Raw genomic sequence first — 14,736 nt, forward strand, 5'->3', positions numbered from 1 at the left:
ATTACTGTTATATAGTAATTTTGTTAAATTATTGTATTGGGAACACTATCTCATAGGTGAGAACTCAAACCACATTTCTTTTGAAGCCAGTGACTCTAAATTGACTCCCAGTTGTGCTCCCCATGCATGCATATTATAAACCTGCTGAGTTATTGAGAACCATTCCTCTGCCTCCTCTGGGCCAGCCCATCTCTCCTGGGGCAATATAGTCAGAGCAGGGTCTGGGGCAACTTGCTTACAGGGGCTTCTTTATGCGGAACGCTAGGAATGTGAGAATCTGTTTTTTCCCAAACTGTGGTTCCTTCCAGGCAATCATACCAGTGAGTAGAGTAGGTACCACCATATGAATATGCAACCACATGACTCTCACTGACTAAACACTGAGAGAATCATCTAATGAATGACCAGGTTAATCCATTTTTTATTACTCAGTTTACTTTGCTAAGGACCTTATTCTTTGTCAGCCTCACAAATCCCTCCACCTTCCTCTTTTGAGACCTTTCTGAGAGAGAAAACTATTTACTACTAGTGAACCCTCCAGTAGGTTTTTCTCATTCACTTGCAAATTTTTCTCATCACTATGATTATAATAGGTTTCCCACTCCTTATTAAAAAGGAGTAAATTTAAATTCAACCCTTTCTTCATCAGGTTAAACTTCCAACTATGTTCTTGACTGACTACCTTTTTGTGATCACTTTAATGTAAGCATATCACAATTTTCTTCTTTTCATTTGGTCTATTCCTTTACGATGTTTTAGTGATGTGTATATCAATACAATAGAACCTCCCTCTGATTAGTCATGTCCACTCAACATTGTGATCATGTCATTGTGTATGGATTATTGACAATTGAGCAATGCTTTCTTTTGAGCCAAAACTCTAATATAATTTATATAGTTGGAATTTTTCCCCTCAAAGTATGAACAGAGGGCAGAAATGAAAGGATAATGGTTTTATCTTTCTGTTCAAAAGATCTGGAAGAGATATACTTTTTTAATGTACAATACCAGAAAATGTATGTTTTAATCATAATGTGATTAATCATAGTGAAGCCTGATGTGTTCACATTTACCTTTGAGTTAAGATAGCTGAAGTAGTATGTGTTGGATTAAAATGTAAATGAAACATGGCTAAAATTTAAATACTTTATCATACAGGAGATTCAGTAAGTGTAATTGGCAGAAACAACAGCAACAACTTTGACCTGAACCGAAATTTCCCAGACCAGTTCTTTCAGATCACAGATCCTACCCAACCAGAAACTATTGCTGTAATGAGCTGGATGAAGTCCTATCCCTTTGTACTGTCAGCAAACCTGCATGGAGGTAATAGCAACTTGATATTCCAGTAATTATTTCTTGTTGAGAGCATTTGAAAATCCTCGTGGAATGTTATCTTTTTATAGTCTTAGGCTATCTTAAAATGGGTATCCTATTTTCGCTTTTACAGCAGACAATTATAAAGATCTTTTCTCATTGCTTTTTAAGCCAATTTCCTGGCTATTTTCCCCCCTTCCTCTCCCACTCTTCCTCTCCCCTTTACCCCCTCCCCACTTTCTTCTCCCTCCCTCCCTCCTCCCTATCTCTCTGTTCCCTTGTCTCTCTCTCCCTCCTCTCCCACCCCCCCCACTTAGTTCTTCAAGCGGTTTATATTTATCCTTCACATGTGTTTTATATTTATCCCTCACACTGGGAATTTGGTAACATACTCTTTGTCATTCAGGAAAATTAAACTCTAACAAACCGGAAATCTTTAGTCCTATTCTTCCCTAAGATTTAATACTCTTTTAGGTAGGTTTATAAGACATTCTCTTATTTTTTTCCTTACTATGAATTTAACTGCAGCACAATGGCCTCATTCTCTTGTGGTGTTTGGGCTTATACACCTTCATATAATTCAGCAGGAATTGATCAGTTGAATAGGATGAGAGGTCAAGATTAAAAATCATCACAATGTCCAACTAGGGCTATATGAGTAAGAGTGAACTAAAAAGATATGTCTACATGTAAACTTGTACATGAATATTTGTAGTAGCATTATTCATAATAACCTAAAAGTATAAACAACCCAAATATCCATCAACTGATGATTGGATAAATAAAATGTAGCATACTCATACAATTGACTATTATTCGACCGTGAAAAGCAATGAAGTCCTGATGCATTTTACAACATAAATGAACCTTGAAAATATGCTAAGTGGTAGAAGCTAGTCACCAAAAACTATATATGATTACATTTTATGAAATGTTCAGAATAGGTAAATGCATAGAGATAGATAATAGATTTGTGGTTGCCTCAGGCTATGGTGAATAGTGGTGGGAGGAAATGGGAGTGACTGCTAATGAGTATAGGGTTTTCTTTTGGCATGATGAAATAATCTATAATTAGATAGTAATGATGGTTGTACAACCCTGTGAATGTACTAAACAACGTTGAATTATATACTTTAAATGGATGGGTGTATGTTATGTGAATTACAGTTGACCCCTGAACAACATGAAGGTTAAGAGGGCTAGCCCCTGTGCAGTTGAAAATCCATGTATAACTTTTGACTCCCCCCAAACTTAACTACTGAGAGCCCACTGTTGGCCAGAAGCCTTACCGATAACAGTTGATTAACACATAGTATTTGTATGTTGTATATATTATATACTATATTCTTAGAATAAAGCAAGCTTGAAAAAAGAAAATTTTATGTTACTAAGAAAATCATTTATGGAAATAAGTTTCTACATTTCTACAAAATCATTAAGAAATACATTTATAGTACTGTAGTGATAAAAATCTGCATGTAAGTGGATCCATGCAATTCAAGCCCCTGTTGTTCAGGGGTCAACTGTTCATCTCAGTAAAGCTGTCTTTTAAAAGAAAGAGCACAAGGTATTAGCACCAGGGATAAGGGAAGTAATTTAGTGTCAACATATGTTGGAATACCTAATAAAGTATCACAGTTGAGATTTGATGGCATTTAGATTAAACTGCCATTTATTTTATTTTGTTTTATTTATTTTTTATTTATTCTTTTTACCTGCCACTTTAGAATGACAGTACACATGATATTTATAATACTAGTTACATTCCAGTGAAAATAATTTACAGATTTACACGTGGTATCAAGACCTTGGCATGGTGGGGGATACATCTTAGTCATGTGGACTTGTTTCTTTCCATATTTTGCTGTAAACTTCCCTCTTAGAACCACTTTTGCTGCATCCCAAAGGTTTTGAACCATTGTGTTTTCATTTTCATTTGTTTCCGTGCACTTTTTTATTTCTTTGTTTATTTTCTGACTGACCTATCCATTGTTTAGTAACATGCTATTTAACCTCCATGTATTTGTGGTCTTTCCAGATTTTTTCTTGTGGTTAACTTCTAGTTTTATAGCATTGTGGTCAGAAAAGATGCATGGTATGACTTCGATCTTTTTAAATTTGTTGAGGCTTGCTTTGTGGCCCAATATGTGATCTATTCTGGAGAATGTAAATGTGTACTTGGAAAGAATGTGTATTCTGCTGTTTTAGGATGAATGTTAAATCCATCTGGTCCAGTGTGTCATTCAAAGCCATTGTTTCCTTGTTGATTTTCTGTTTAGATGATCTGTTCATTGACATAAGTGGGGTGTTAAAGTCCCCCAATTATTGTATTATTATCAATTATTTCCTTTATGTTTATTATTAACTGTTTTATGTATTTGAGTGCCCCCATATTGGGTACATAAAATTTTTTTAAAGATTTTATTTATTTGTCAGAGAGAGAGCATGCACAAGCAGGGGGAGCAGCAAGCAGAGGGAGAGGGAGAAGCAGGCTCCCTGCTGAGCAAGGAGCCCAACATGGGACTCAATCCCAGGACCCTGAGATCCTGACCTGAGCCGAAGGCAGATGCTTAACGGACTGAGCCACCCAGGCATCCCTGGGTGCATAAATATTTACAATTGTTATATCTTCTTGTTGGATCATCCTTTTATTACTGTATAGTGTCCTTCCTTGTCTCTTGTTACAGTCTTTGTTTTAAAGTCTATTTTGTCTGATACAAGTATGCTACTCTTTTGACTTCCATTTGCATGATAGATGTTTCTCCATTTCCCTCACTTTCAGTCTGCAGCTGTCTTTAGGTCTAAAATGAGTCTCTTGTAGGCAGCATATAGATGGATCTTGTTTTTTATCCATTCTGTCACTCTGTGTGTTTTGATTGGAGCGTTTAGTCCATTTATATTCAGAGTAATTATTGATAGGTATGTATTTATTGCCATTTGATTACTTGTTTTATCGTTGTTTCTGAAGATTTTCTCTTATCCTTTCTTGTTTCTCTCCCCATGGTTTGCTGGTTTTCTTTAGTGATATATTCGGATTTCTTTCTCTTTATTCTTTGCAAATTTATTAGTGGTTTTTGATTTGTGGTTACCGTTAGATTTGTATATAACATCTTCTGCATATAGCAGTCTATATGAAGTTGATGGTTGTTTAAATTTGAACCCATTCTTTACTCCTCTTCTCCCTATGTTTTAGGTATATGGTGTCATATTTTACATCCTTTTATTTCATTAGTTCCTTGAGTGATTTTTTTTTACAGGAATATTCATTTTTACTGCTTTTGTGTTAACTGCCTTCATACTGTCACTTTTAATCTCTCCTTTTTACTCAAAGAGTCCCCTTTCATATTTCTTGTAGGGTTGCTTTACTGGTCGTGAACTCCATTAGTTTTTTTGTTCGTGTGGGAAACTTTATCTCTCCTTCCATTCTGAATGATAGCCTTGCGGGATAGAGTATTCTTGGTCCCATTTAGCACTTTGAGTATATCATGCCACTCCTCTCTGACTTGGAAGGTTTCTGCTGAAAAATCTGCTGATAGCTTTATGGGGTTTCCTTTGTATGTAACTGTCTTTCGTCTTGCTGCTTTTAGTATTTTTTCTTTATCAGTATATTTTGCCATTTTAATTACAATATGTCTTGGTGTGGATCTACTTTTGTTGATTTTGTTGGGGGATCTCTGTGCCTCCTGGATCTGCATATTTGTTTCCTTCCCCAAATTAGGGCAGTTTTTAGCTATTATTTCTTCAAATAAATTCTCTGCCCCCCTTTCTCACTTTTCTTCCTCTGGGACTCCTATAATATAAATATTATTATGTTTGATGGAGTCACTGAGTTCCCTAAGTCTAGATTCACTTTGCATAATTCTTTTCTTTTGTTCAGACTTATTACTTTCCATTACTCTGTCTTCTAGGTCTGTTCATTCCATCAAACATTTCATTTATTGACCCCTTTAACTCTGCTGTTATTCTTTCTCTGTGTTAATGGTCCCATTGATGTCCTCCACTCTTTTCTCAAGTCAAGTGAGTATCCTTATGATCATTGCTTTAAATTCTCTATTAGGCATGTTATTTATATCTGTTTTGCTTAGATCTCCAGCCATGGCCTTGTCCTGTTCTTTCATTTGGGACAAATTTCTCTGTCTTCTCATTTTGTCTAAGTTTCTGTGCCTGTTTCTCTGTGTTAGGGAAGTCAGCTATATCTCCTATCTTGAGGATAATGGCCTTATGAAGAGGTCCTGTATTGCCCTGCTCTGTGTAGTGTCCGCTCTTCCCCTAGAAGCCTGGTGCTTCTAGGAGTGTCTTCAGTGTGTTCTGTGTGTGCTCTGCTGTTTTGTGCTGACTACTTTATCCTTCAGGCCAGCTGCCTGCAGAGGCTCTCTTTGCCTATTTTGGGCAGTGTTTGGTCCCTGGCCTGAATGTGGTGAGTTTTAACTAAATATGCTCTGGTTTGCTTGTGAAATGAGACCTGTTGCCACCACCACTGGAACTGAAGCCCTACAGAACTCCCATTTCAGGAGATGCACTGTGGGCAGGGGTTGGGCCAGTCTTCTGGGGGAGGGGGCCCACCAGGTTGGGACTCAAGCAAGCGAGACTGGGAAGGGTGGTTCTTCCAGAGTATGGAGGTGGGAAGTTGGGGGTGTGGGGTATAGGGCTTGGTGTAAACAAGTTAGGTATTGCATGTCTGCGCTGCACTTGTTCCCACAGGTGGCCCTGTGCTTATGCTGAAGGATGGGGGAGGGAGATAGCTCTGGCCAGTTTCCTTGTTCCTGAAGGAGTATTTCCATGAATGCTGCCTCTCTGGGACACAGTCTGAGATGAGCAAGTAACCTCCCCACTGTGTGCCCCAGGTGCTCTTCAGATTGCTGCTTCCATGCTATATGTCCATGGGCTGTTTCTCCTGCCTTCTCTTCAAGAGCAGCCCCAATATCCTCTAAGCTCTCTCAGAGCCAAGCATGCTGACCTTTAAAACTACAGGCTTTTTTTTTTTTAAGATTTTATTTATTTATTTGACAGAGAGAGAGATAACGAGAGCAGGAACACAAGCAGGGGGAGTGGGAGAGGGAGAAGCAGGCTTCCTGCCAAGCAGGGAGCCAGATGTGGGGCTTGATCCCAGGACCCTGGGATCATGACCTCAGCTGAAGGCAGACGCCCAATGACTGAGCCACCCAGGAGCCCCTAAACCTGCAGGCTTTAAGCCTCACTGGTTGCAAGGACTCGTGGAAGTCGGGCCTTTTTGCTTTCCAAACCAGTTGCTATGGGGATTCGCTTTCCCCTGTGCATCCCTCTGTCTCTCACCCTTCTCTGCAACCATGGTTCTCTTTCCACCCCAGCGGCCATGATCCATTTCTCTCCTAAACCGTGTCTCCACACTTCCTACCTTCTTCCATGTGGCCTCTTCTCTATGTTTAGTGGCCTTTTCTCTATGTTTAGTTGTGGAATTTGTTCTGCCAGTCTTCAGGTCGATTTCTGGGATATTTAGGATGATTTGATAGTTATCTAGCTGTCTTCATGGGATGAGGTGAGCCTCGGGTCCTCCTATTCTACCACCATCTACCTCTCCCTCTCCATGACATATTTTGTTTTCTCATCATAAAATCTTTAAATGGGTTTTGAAATCTTAGCAAAGAAATTTAAAAGAGGATTTCTTTGGTGTCAACAATTTAGAAGGATTTTGAAAGACTATAGAGAAAAGTAAAATTCCTCCTTGTAAATTTTGATACTAATTTTTTTATTGAGGTGAAATTCATATAACAAATTTAATCATGTTAAAGTGAACAATTCGGTGACATTTAGTACATTCACGATGTTGTGCAACCACCATCTCTATTTAGCTCCAAAACATTTTCATCTCCCCAAAAGGAAATTTCTTACCCACTAAACAGTTGCTCCCTATTTTCCCCTCCCCTCAAGCCCTGGTAACAACCAGTCTGTGTTCTGTCTCTGTGGACTTGCCTGTTTTGGATATTTCATAGAAATGGAATCATGCAATATGTGATCTTTTGTGTCTGTCTTCTTTCGCTTAGCATAATGTTTTCAAGTTCTTTCATATTATAGCATTTATTAATACTTCTTTCCTTTATATGGCCAAATAATATTTCATTGTATGTATATACCACAATTTATTTATCCATTTTTCCATTGAGGGACATTTGGGTTGTTTCCACTTGTTCACTATTATGAATAATATTGCTCTGAACAATGGTATACAATATCTGAGTCTGTGCTTTCAATTTTTTTGGGTAATTCCATGTTTAGTGCTTTCTAAAAAAATTTAATTCCAGTGTAGTTAACATACAGTGTTATATTAGTTTCAGATGTACAATATAGTGATCCAACAGTTCTGTATGTTACTCAGTGCTCATCATGATAAATGCACTCTTAATCCCCTTTACCTATTTCCCCCTTCCCCCCACCCACCACCCCTCTGGTAATCTTTAGTTTATTCTCTATAGTTAAGAGCCTGTTTTCTGTCTGTCTCTTTTTTTCTTTGTTCATTTGTTTTGTTTTTTCATTTCCACATATGAGTGAAATCATGTCATTTGTCTTTCTGTGACTGACTTATTTCATTTAGCCATATTTAGTTTTTGATGGAAATACCACCGTATGATAATTGCATGTTTAGCTTTTTAAGGAACTGCCAAACTGGTTTCCACAGTTGCCATACCATTTTACATCCCCAGCAATGTATGAAGGTGCCAGTTTTTCTTTTTCTTTTAATTTAATTTTATTAATGTTATGTTAATCACCATACATTACATCATTAGTTTTTGATGTAGTGTTCCATGATTCATTGTTTGCATATAACACCCAGTGCTCCATCCAGTACGTGCCCTCTTTAATACCCATCACCAGGCTAATCCATCCTCCCACCTTCCTCCCCTCTAGAACCCTCAGTTTGTTTCTCAGAGTCCATAGTCTTTCATGGTTCATTTTCCCCCCCTTCATTTTTCCCTTCCTGCTATCTTCTTCTTTTTCTTTTTTTTTTTTTAGCATATGGTGTATTATTTGTCTCAGAGGTACAGGTCTGTGATTCAACAGTCTTACACAATTCACAGCACTCACCATAGGAGAGATTTTATTTATTTATTTGTTTGTTTGTTTATTTATTTATTTGTCAGAGAGAGAGAGCACAAGCAGGGGGAGTGGCAGGCAGAGGGAGAAGCAGGCTCCCTGCTGAGCCAGGAGCCCAATGTGGGACTTGATCCCAGGACCCTGGGATCATGACCTGAGCCTAAGGCAGATGCTTAACTGACTGAGCCACCCAGGTGTCCCTGGTTCCAGTTTTTCTACATTCTCATCAGTACTTGTTAGTTTCTGTTTTTATATTATAGTCATTTTAGTGGGTAAAGAATAGAATTTCATTGTAGTTTTGATTTGCATTTCCCTGATGACTAATAATGAGCATCTTTTCTTGTACTTGGCCATTTGTGTTATCTGCTTGGGAGAAATATCCGTTCAAGTCTTTTGCCAATTAAAAATTTTTTTTTGTCTTTTCGTTGAGCTGTAAGAGTTCTTTATATAGTCTGGATTCTAGACCCTTACCAGATTGCTGATTTTGAAATATTTTCTCCTGTTCTCTGTTCTATAGGTTGTATTTTAACTGTTTTTTAATTTTAACTTTCTTAATAATGTCCTTGACACACAAAAGTTTTTCATTTTGACGAAGTCAGATTTATCTATTTTTTTCCTTTATTGTTCCTGCTTTTTAGGTTGATACTAATTTTTTTAAAATAGACTGTTTCATAGAAATGTCTCTTTTATTTTTTTAAAGGTTTTATTTATTTGACAGAGAGAGGCACAGTGAGAGAGGGAACACAAGCAGGGGGAGAGGGAGAAGCAGGCTTCCTGCGGAGCAGGGAGCCCGATGTGGGGCTCGATCCCAGGACCCTGGGATCATGACCTGAGACAAAGGCAGATGCTTAATGACTGAGCCACCCAGGTGCCCCAGAAATGTCTCTTTTTTTTTTTTTTTAAAGATTTTATTTATTTTATTTGAGAGAGAATGAGAGATGAGAGCACGAGAGGGAAGAGGGTCAGAGGGAGAAGCAGACTCCCTGCTAAGCAGGGAGCCCGATGCGGGACTCGATCCCGGGACTCCAGGATCATGACCTGAGCCAAAGGCAGTCGCTTAACCAACTGAGCCACTCAGGCCCCCCCAGAAATGTCTCTTATGACCTTTTTTTTCTGTCCTTAGAAATTAGCTGTTTGAAAAACAGTATTGAATAGAAGTTGATGTTCACTTTTTTCTGTTCGGATTTTTAGATATGGGTCATAGTTCTGGGGTAAAATTAAAGTTTTTTGAGACATTAAATTTGTCTAAGAAGAGGTATTGAAGTATACTTGTTCTTGTTAGAACTATTTTGGGGAATAGAATGAACATAGTTCTTCATACTTGCTTCTTAAAGAATGTTTTACTCTGTATAATGTTGGCTGGTATTTGTTACCACAGGATTACTTCATCTGAATGCAAATTGAATATGTTCTTTCACTTCCATTCCCATGAAGTGGAATGATAAAAAGGGCAAAGATGTGTAGCTTAGTAGTGGTAGGTAGGATACATGGACAGATGAACAAATGAAAACAATGTGACTAATAGGAAAATAAGGGATTTCATCTTGTGGTGGGAGAGTAGGCATGTGTAGCTCAGGGCTCTTACCTGAGAAACAACCCTAACTTCTTTATGCCCTATGGGGAGCATGAAGGGACTTGATATCATTTACATATGTTTTAAAGCATCACTTCCTTTATCTTAAGTCATGAAAAATCATACAATGCAACTCCAGTTGACTAATTTCTAATGTGAGCATAAGGGAAATTTTTAGCATTTTTTACTGAGTGTAGGTCAGGGCCGGCTCTGCTATTTATACATTAGTCATTTAACCTCTCTGTTTTAGACTCCACATCTGCAAAATGAAGAGGATGGATTAATTGAACTTCAAGGATTCTTTCTTTTTTTTTATTTTATTTTTATTATTTTTTTTAAGATTTTATTTATTTGTCAGAGAGTGAGAGGGAGAGAGAGCACAAGCAGCGGGAGGGGCACAGGGAGAGGGAAAAGCAGGCTCCCTGCTGAGCAAGGAGCTCAATGGAGGGCTCGATCCCAGGACCCTGGGATCATGACCTGAACTGAAGGCAGTTGCTTAAGCAACTGAGCCACCCAGGCACCCCTCAAGGATCCTTTCTTATTTTAAAATTCCATGATATTATAAATGTCTGAATTTTACTAGAAAAGTATCAAATTTTGCTCATTTTTTCTGATCCTATGTATTATAAGACTGAAACTGTTTAAATTAAGCCTGTGTACTTCTGGTTTGGCTCTGACATAAATTATACCTAGAAGTTCAGGTAAATTCCTAAGACCTTTCTAGTTAAGGCAACCTTTAAGTGTCATCATAGCTATTTAATATTTCACTTATCCATTTGATTTTCCATTGAGGAAATTAGCAACTTCTTCATTTCTAATGAGGAAATTAACTTTGGAAAATTGTATTGGTTTCCTGTCTCTGGCAGTATTGTGAAAGTGTACTTTATGTTGATGATCCATCTTGAAGGAGATAACATGATACATTTTCCCCTTTTCCCTTTGCAGGTTCTTTGGTAGTGAACTACCCTTTTGATGATGATGAACAAGGGCTTGCCACATATAGTAAATCACCAGATGATGCTGTGTTTCAACAAATAGCACTTTCTTATTCCAAGGTAGGCTTGTGTTTAAACATAAAATGCTATAAAATTGTTTAATTAAAAAAATGAATTGAAACAAAGTCCAGTAAGACTCTGGTCAAGTGCTTTCTTCTTGATTAAGCCTTCCATAATTCCTTTCCATGATTCCTTTCAGTCAGTCTTAAGCGCTTTTTCTCTTGTTTTCTACCTCACTTTGAACATACCATGTATTTCCCCATTACCTTTAATCTCAAGTAATGTCTTTTTGTCTACAGTTTTTGGCGTAGTACCTGAATCATAATAAATTAAACATAATAAATATAAATTAGCATGCTGGTTTATTTCATTTGACCAGTATTTAAGTTATAAACCTACTTGTAGTCTAAAGTGGAGGTTGACAAGCTACAGCTGTAGCGCCAAATCCAGCCCATTAACTGCTTTTATAAGTAAAATGTTACTGATACACAGCCACATCCATTTTTTTATGTATTGTCTATGGCTGCTTCCTCTTTCAGCATTTGAAAAGAAATGAGTGTAATTAACCGTTGTTAGCAGAGTAAAGAAGGAAAACACAGCGTTCATCTCAATAGGTGCAGAGGGTAAAGTTGAGTAGTTACAACAGACACGTTCAAGCCTCTAAAGCCTAGAACTTTTACCATCCGATCCTTTATAGAAAAAAATTGCCAACCACTAGTCTAAGCTATTGAAGAGTCTATCATAACATATAGCAAGGGAAAGCAGGTAGATATTTATGTATTTTCTAAATTTTTTATAGTGAACACACATTACTTTTATAGTCAAAAATGGTATATGTATGTGTGTGTGCTTGTGTGAAATTTTAATTGAAAAATTATTCTTAGATAACATGTTAAAAGTTGGGGCTTGGAAACTAGGACTGTTAGTTTCAATTTTTGGTCTTACTACGGACTCAGTCTGTGACTTTATTGGTTATAGATAACACTGCAACTCTTTGGTCTCTACTCACAGCCTTCTGTTATTTCACATTGCCCATGCCTACATCCTGCACAAGTGGACCCTGTGAGACTGTTGAGAGTTTCTAACAGGGGAATACATCTATTATTACACTTTAAGGAATAGCTGTCTTCTGTTTGGGCACACCATTGTTAAAGGGATGTTCATGACATAGAATATTCTACCCTCTGAATAATCAAAATAAAAATTAAGTGATCAGATTTTGTTCATATCCCCATCACATTTGGTGCCCGGTCTTATAGTTCTGCTTTTTATCCTCATTGTGATTTCAAGTTCCTTAGCCTCTTTTTGTATTTGAGAGAGAGAGAACACGAGCACAGTTGAGCAGGGGGGAAGGGCAGAGGGAGAGGGAGAAGCAGACTCCCCGCTGAGCAGGGAGCCCCATGTGGGGCTCCATCCCAGGACCCTGGGATCATGACCTGAGCTGAAGGCAGACGCTTAACCGTTTGAGTCACCCAGGTGCCCTTTTTGTTTTCTTTGACCTTTAATTCTTTTGATTTTACTTTCTATCCAGCTTAGACCTATGGATGTCCCTTTCAGTGATGCTCTCACTCACACCTTGGGATACCCTTTGGACATACCTGCCTCGCCAGTGTCCATTCCGCAGTAATTGCCACCACCATCTCTCTTCTACATCCCAGAAAAGTCACAGGGTCATGGAAATTGACCACACTATCTATGCTCTCTAACCTCAGCAGAGGTTTATTATATTTTAACTATAATGAAATTCAATGAATTCAATTTAGTGAAAGTGAAGAAACAGCTTTCTGCTGTACAATGTGACAGATATCAAGTGACAAGAAAATTTTAAGGAGGCATTAGTGGAAAAACTAGTAAGTTCTGAATAAAAATTAATTTATTTTAGTTAACAGTATTACACCAGTGTTAATTTCCTTGTTTTGATAATTGTGCTTTGATTACACAAGATGCTAACATTAGGGAAAACTGGCTCAAGGGTATATAAAACTGTACTATTTTTGCAACTTCTCTGCAAGTCTAAAATTAGTTCAGGATGGGGCGCCTGGGTGGCTCAGTCATTAAGCATCTGCCTTCGGCTCAGGTCATGATCTCAGGGTCGTGGGATCGAGCCCTGCATCGCGCTCCCTGCTCCGCGGGAAGCCTGCCTCTCCCTCTCCCACTCCCCCTGCTTGTGTTCCCTCTCTCACTGTGTCTCTGTCAAATAAATAAATAAAAAATAAATAAAATCTTTAAAAAAAATAAAATTAGTTCAGGAGAGAGCAAAAGAAAAGAAGAAAACTGAGTAGTCTCTTGTCTCCGCTTCCTTGTTCTCTCCTCTCAGTTTCCTGTCATCTGCCTTCTGCCTACATTGTTTTACCTGGACGTGCCCCCTCAAAGGTTACCAGAAATCTGTTGTTGTTTTTTTAACTTTCTTGACCTCTGAAGTCTGACATGTTTGTCTTCTCCTCTTGATCTCTGCCCCATTGCATAGTAGAAAGCTCTGCTTTTTTTCTCTTTTGTTGGCTGGACATGGTCTCTTTTACTTTTTTTTCCCTCCATCTTCCATCCTCAGCCATTTTAACCATCTTAGCAATTAATCCAATTAGTTTACCTGTCACTACTAAGTAAATGCGTCTTTAAAAAACTGTTTCATAGAATGGGAATTATTGTAAACAGATGAAAAGATACAGGTAAACAACAAGAAGAAAATAAACCTAGAGAGCACACATCATTTAATATCTTGGTATATGACTTTTAGACTGTGTGTGGACTGAGACTGGACATCCTCACCCTCAGGCTTCTTGTCAAACCATTTGTTTGAAAACTTAATTAGGTTTTTAAAAAATGATCAGAGTAGCGAGAATTAAAGGAGATGGCAAATGCACATGGTAAAATCAAAGGCCACAACCTCTGGGGGCTTGTGATCTCACACTTGGATTATTTCAGTAGTACTCTGATGGGTCTCCCTGGCTTTGATTTCTTTTTCACATTATTATTTGGATAAACTTCCTAGAGCCATGAATATTTTGCACATCACCCTTTCTTCAGAGATTTTTAGTGGCTCTTTATTACTCTGAGAATCAAGTCGAAATGTTAATAGCTACTTTCTACAATTACGGTGTCTAAAGTGAGGTTTATACTAGATGACCCATTAAGATGTAGGAAGAATATGTTAGAAATTCTATTTATATTTTTATTTTAAAGATTTTATTTATTTATTTGAGAGAGAGAGAATGAGAGATACAGAGCACGAGAAGGAAGAGGGTCAGAGGGAGAAGCAGACTCCCGCTGAGCAGGGAGCCCGATGTGGAACTCGATCCCGGGACTCCAGGATCATGACCTGAGCCAAAGGCAGTCGCTTAACCAGCTGAGCCACCCAGGCGCCCGTCTATTTATATATATATATTTTTTTTTTTTTTAAAGATTTTATTTCTTTGACAGACAGAGACACAGCGAGAGAGGGAACACAAGCAGGGGGAGTGGGAGAGGGAGAAGCAGGCTTCCCGCGGAGCGGGGAGCCTGATATGGGGCTCGATCCCAGGACCCTGGGATCATGACCTGAGCCGAAGGCAGCCGCTTAACGACTAAGCCACCCAGGTGCCCCCGTCTATTTATATTTTTAAATTTATCCCTTAAATATTCTTTCTTTTCATGCAGGTTTATATTATATGTATTGTATTAGTATAGTAGTACATCTGTGTAATTTATAACTGAATGGATAGATAGATACTGATGGAAATGAAGAAAGAGACATAGAAGGTACATGCACATCTTCAGTGAAAAAACCAGAAAGCAAAGGAGCATGTA

The 14,736-nt window shown here is 38.2% G+C and overlaps 1 protein-coding gene across 1 annotated transcript in view; it reads left to right on the forward strand.

The window, feature by feature from the left end:
- Nucleotides 1–14,736, forward strand: part of CPD (carboxypeptidase D) — a 66,814-nt gene that overhangs the window by 26,846 nt on the left and 25,232 nt on the right. Inside the window, exons 7-8 of the mRNA XM_028109097.2 lie at nt 1,159–1,326; nt 10,904–11,013. Coding sequence (XP_027964898.1) covers nt 1,159–1,326; nt 10,904–11,013 — 278 coding nt within the window. The remainder of the gene's footprint in view (nt 1–1,158; nt 1,327–10,903; nt 11,014–14,736) is intronic.

Source organism: Eumetopias jubatus, unplaced genomic scaffold (genome assembly GCF_037043125.1).
Source record: "Eumetopias jubatus isolate StellerSeaLion01/CBP00866 unplaced genomic scaffold, mEumJub1_p1.0 scaffold_10, whole genome shotgun sequence".
NCBI classification, from domain to species: domain Eukaryota; kingdom Metazoa; phylum Chordata; class Mammalia; order Carnivora; family Otariidae; genus Eumetopias; species Eumetopias jubatus.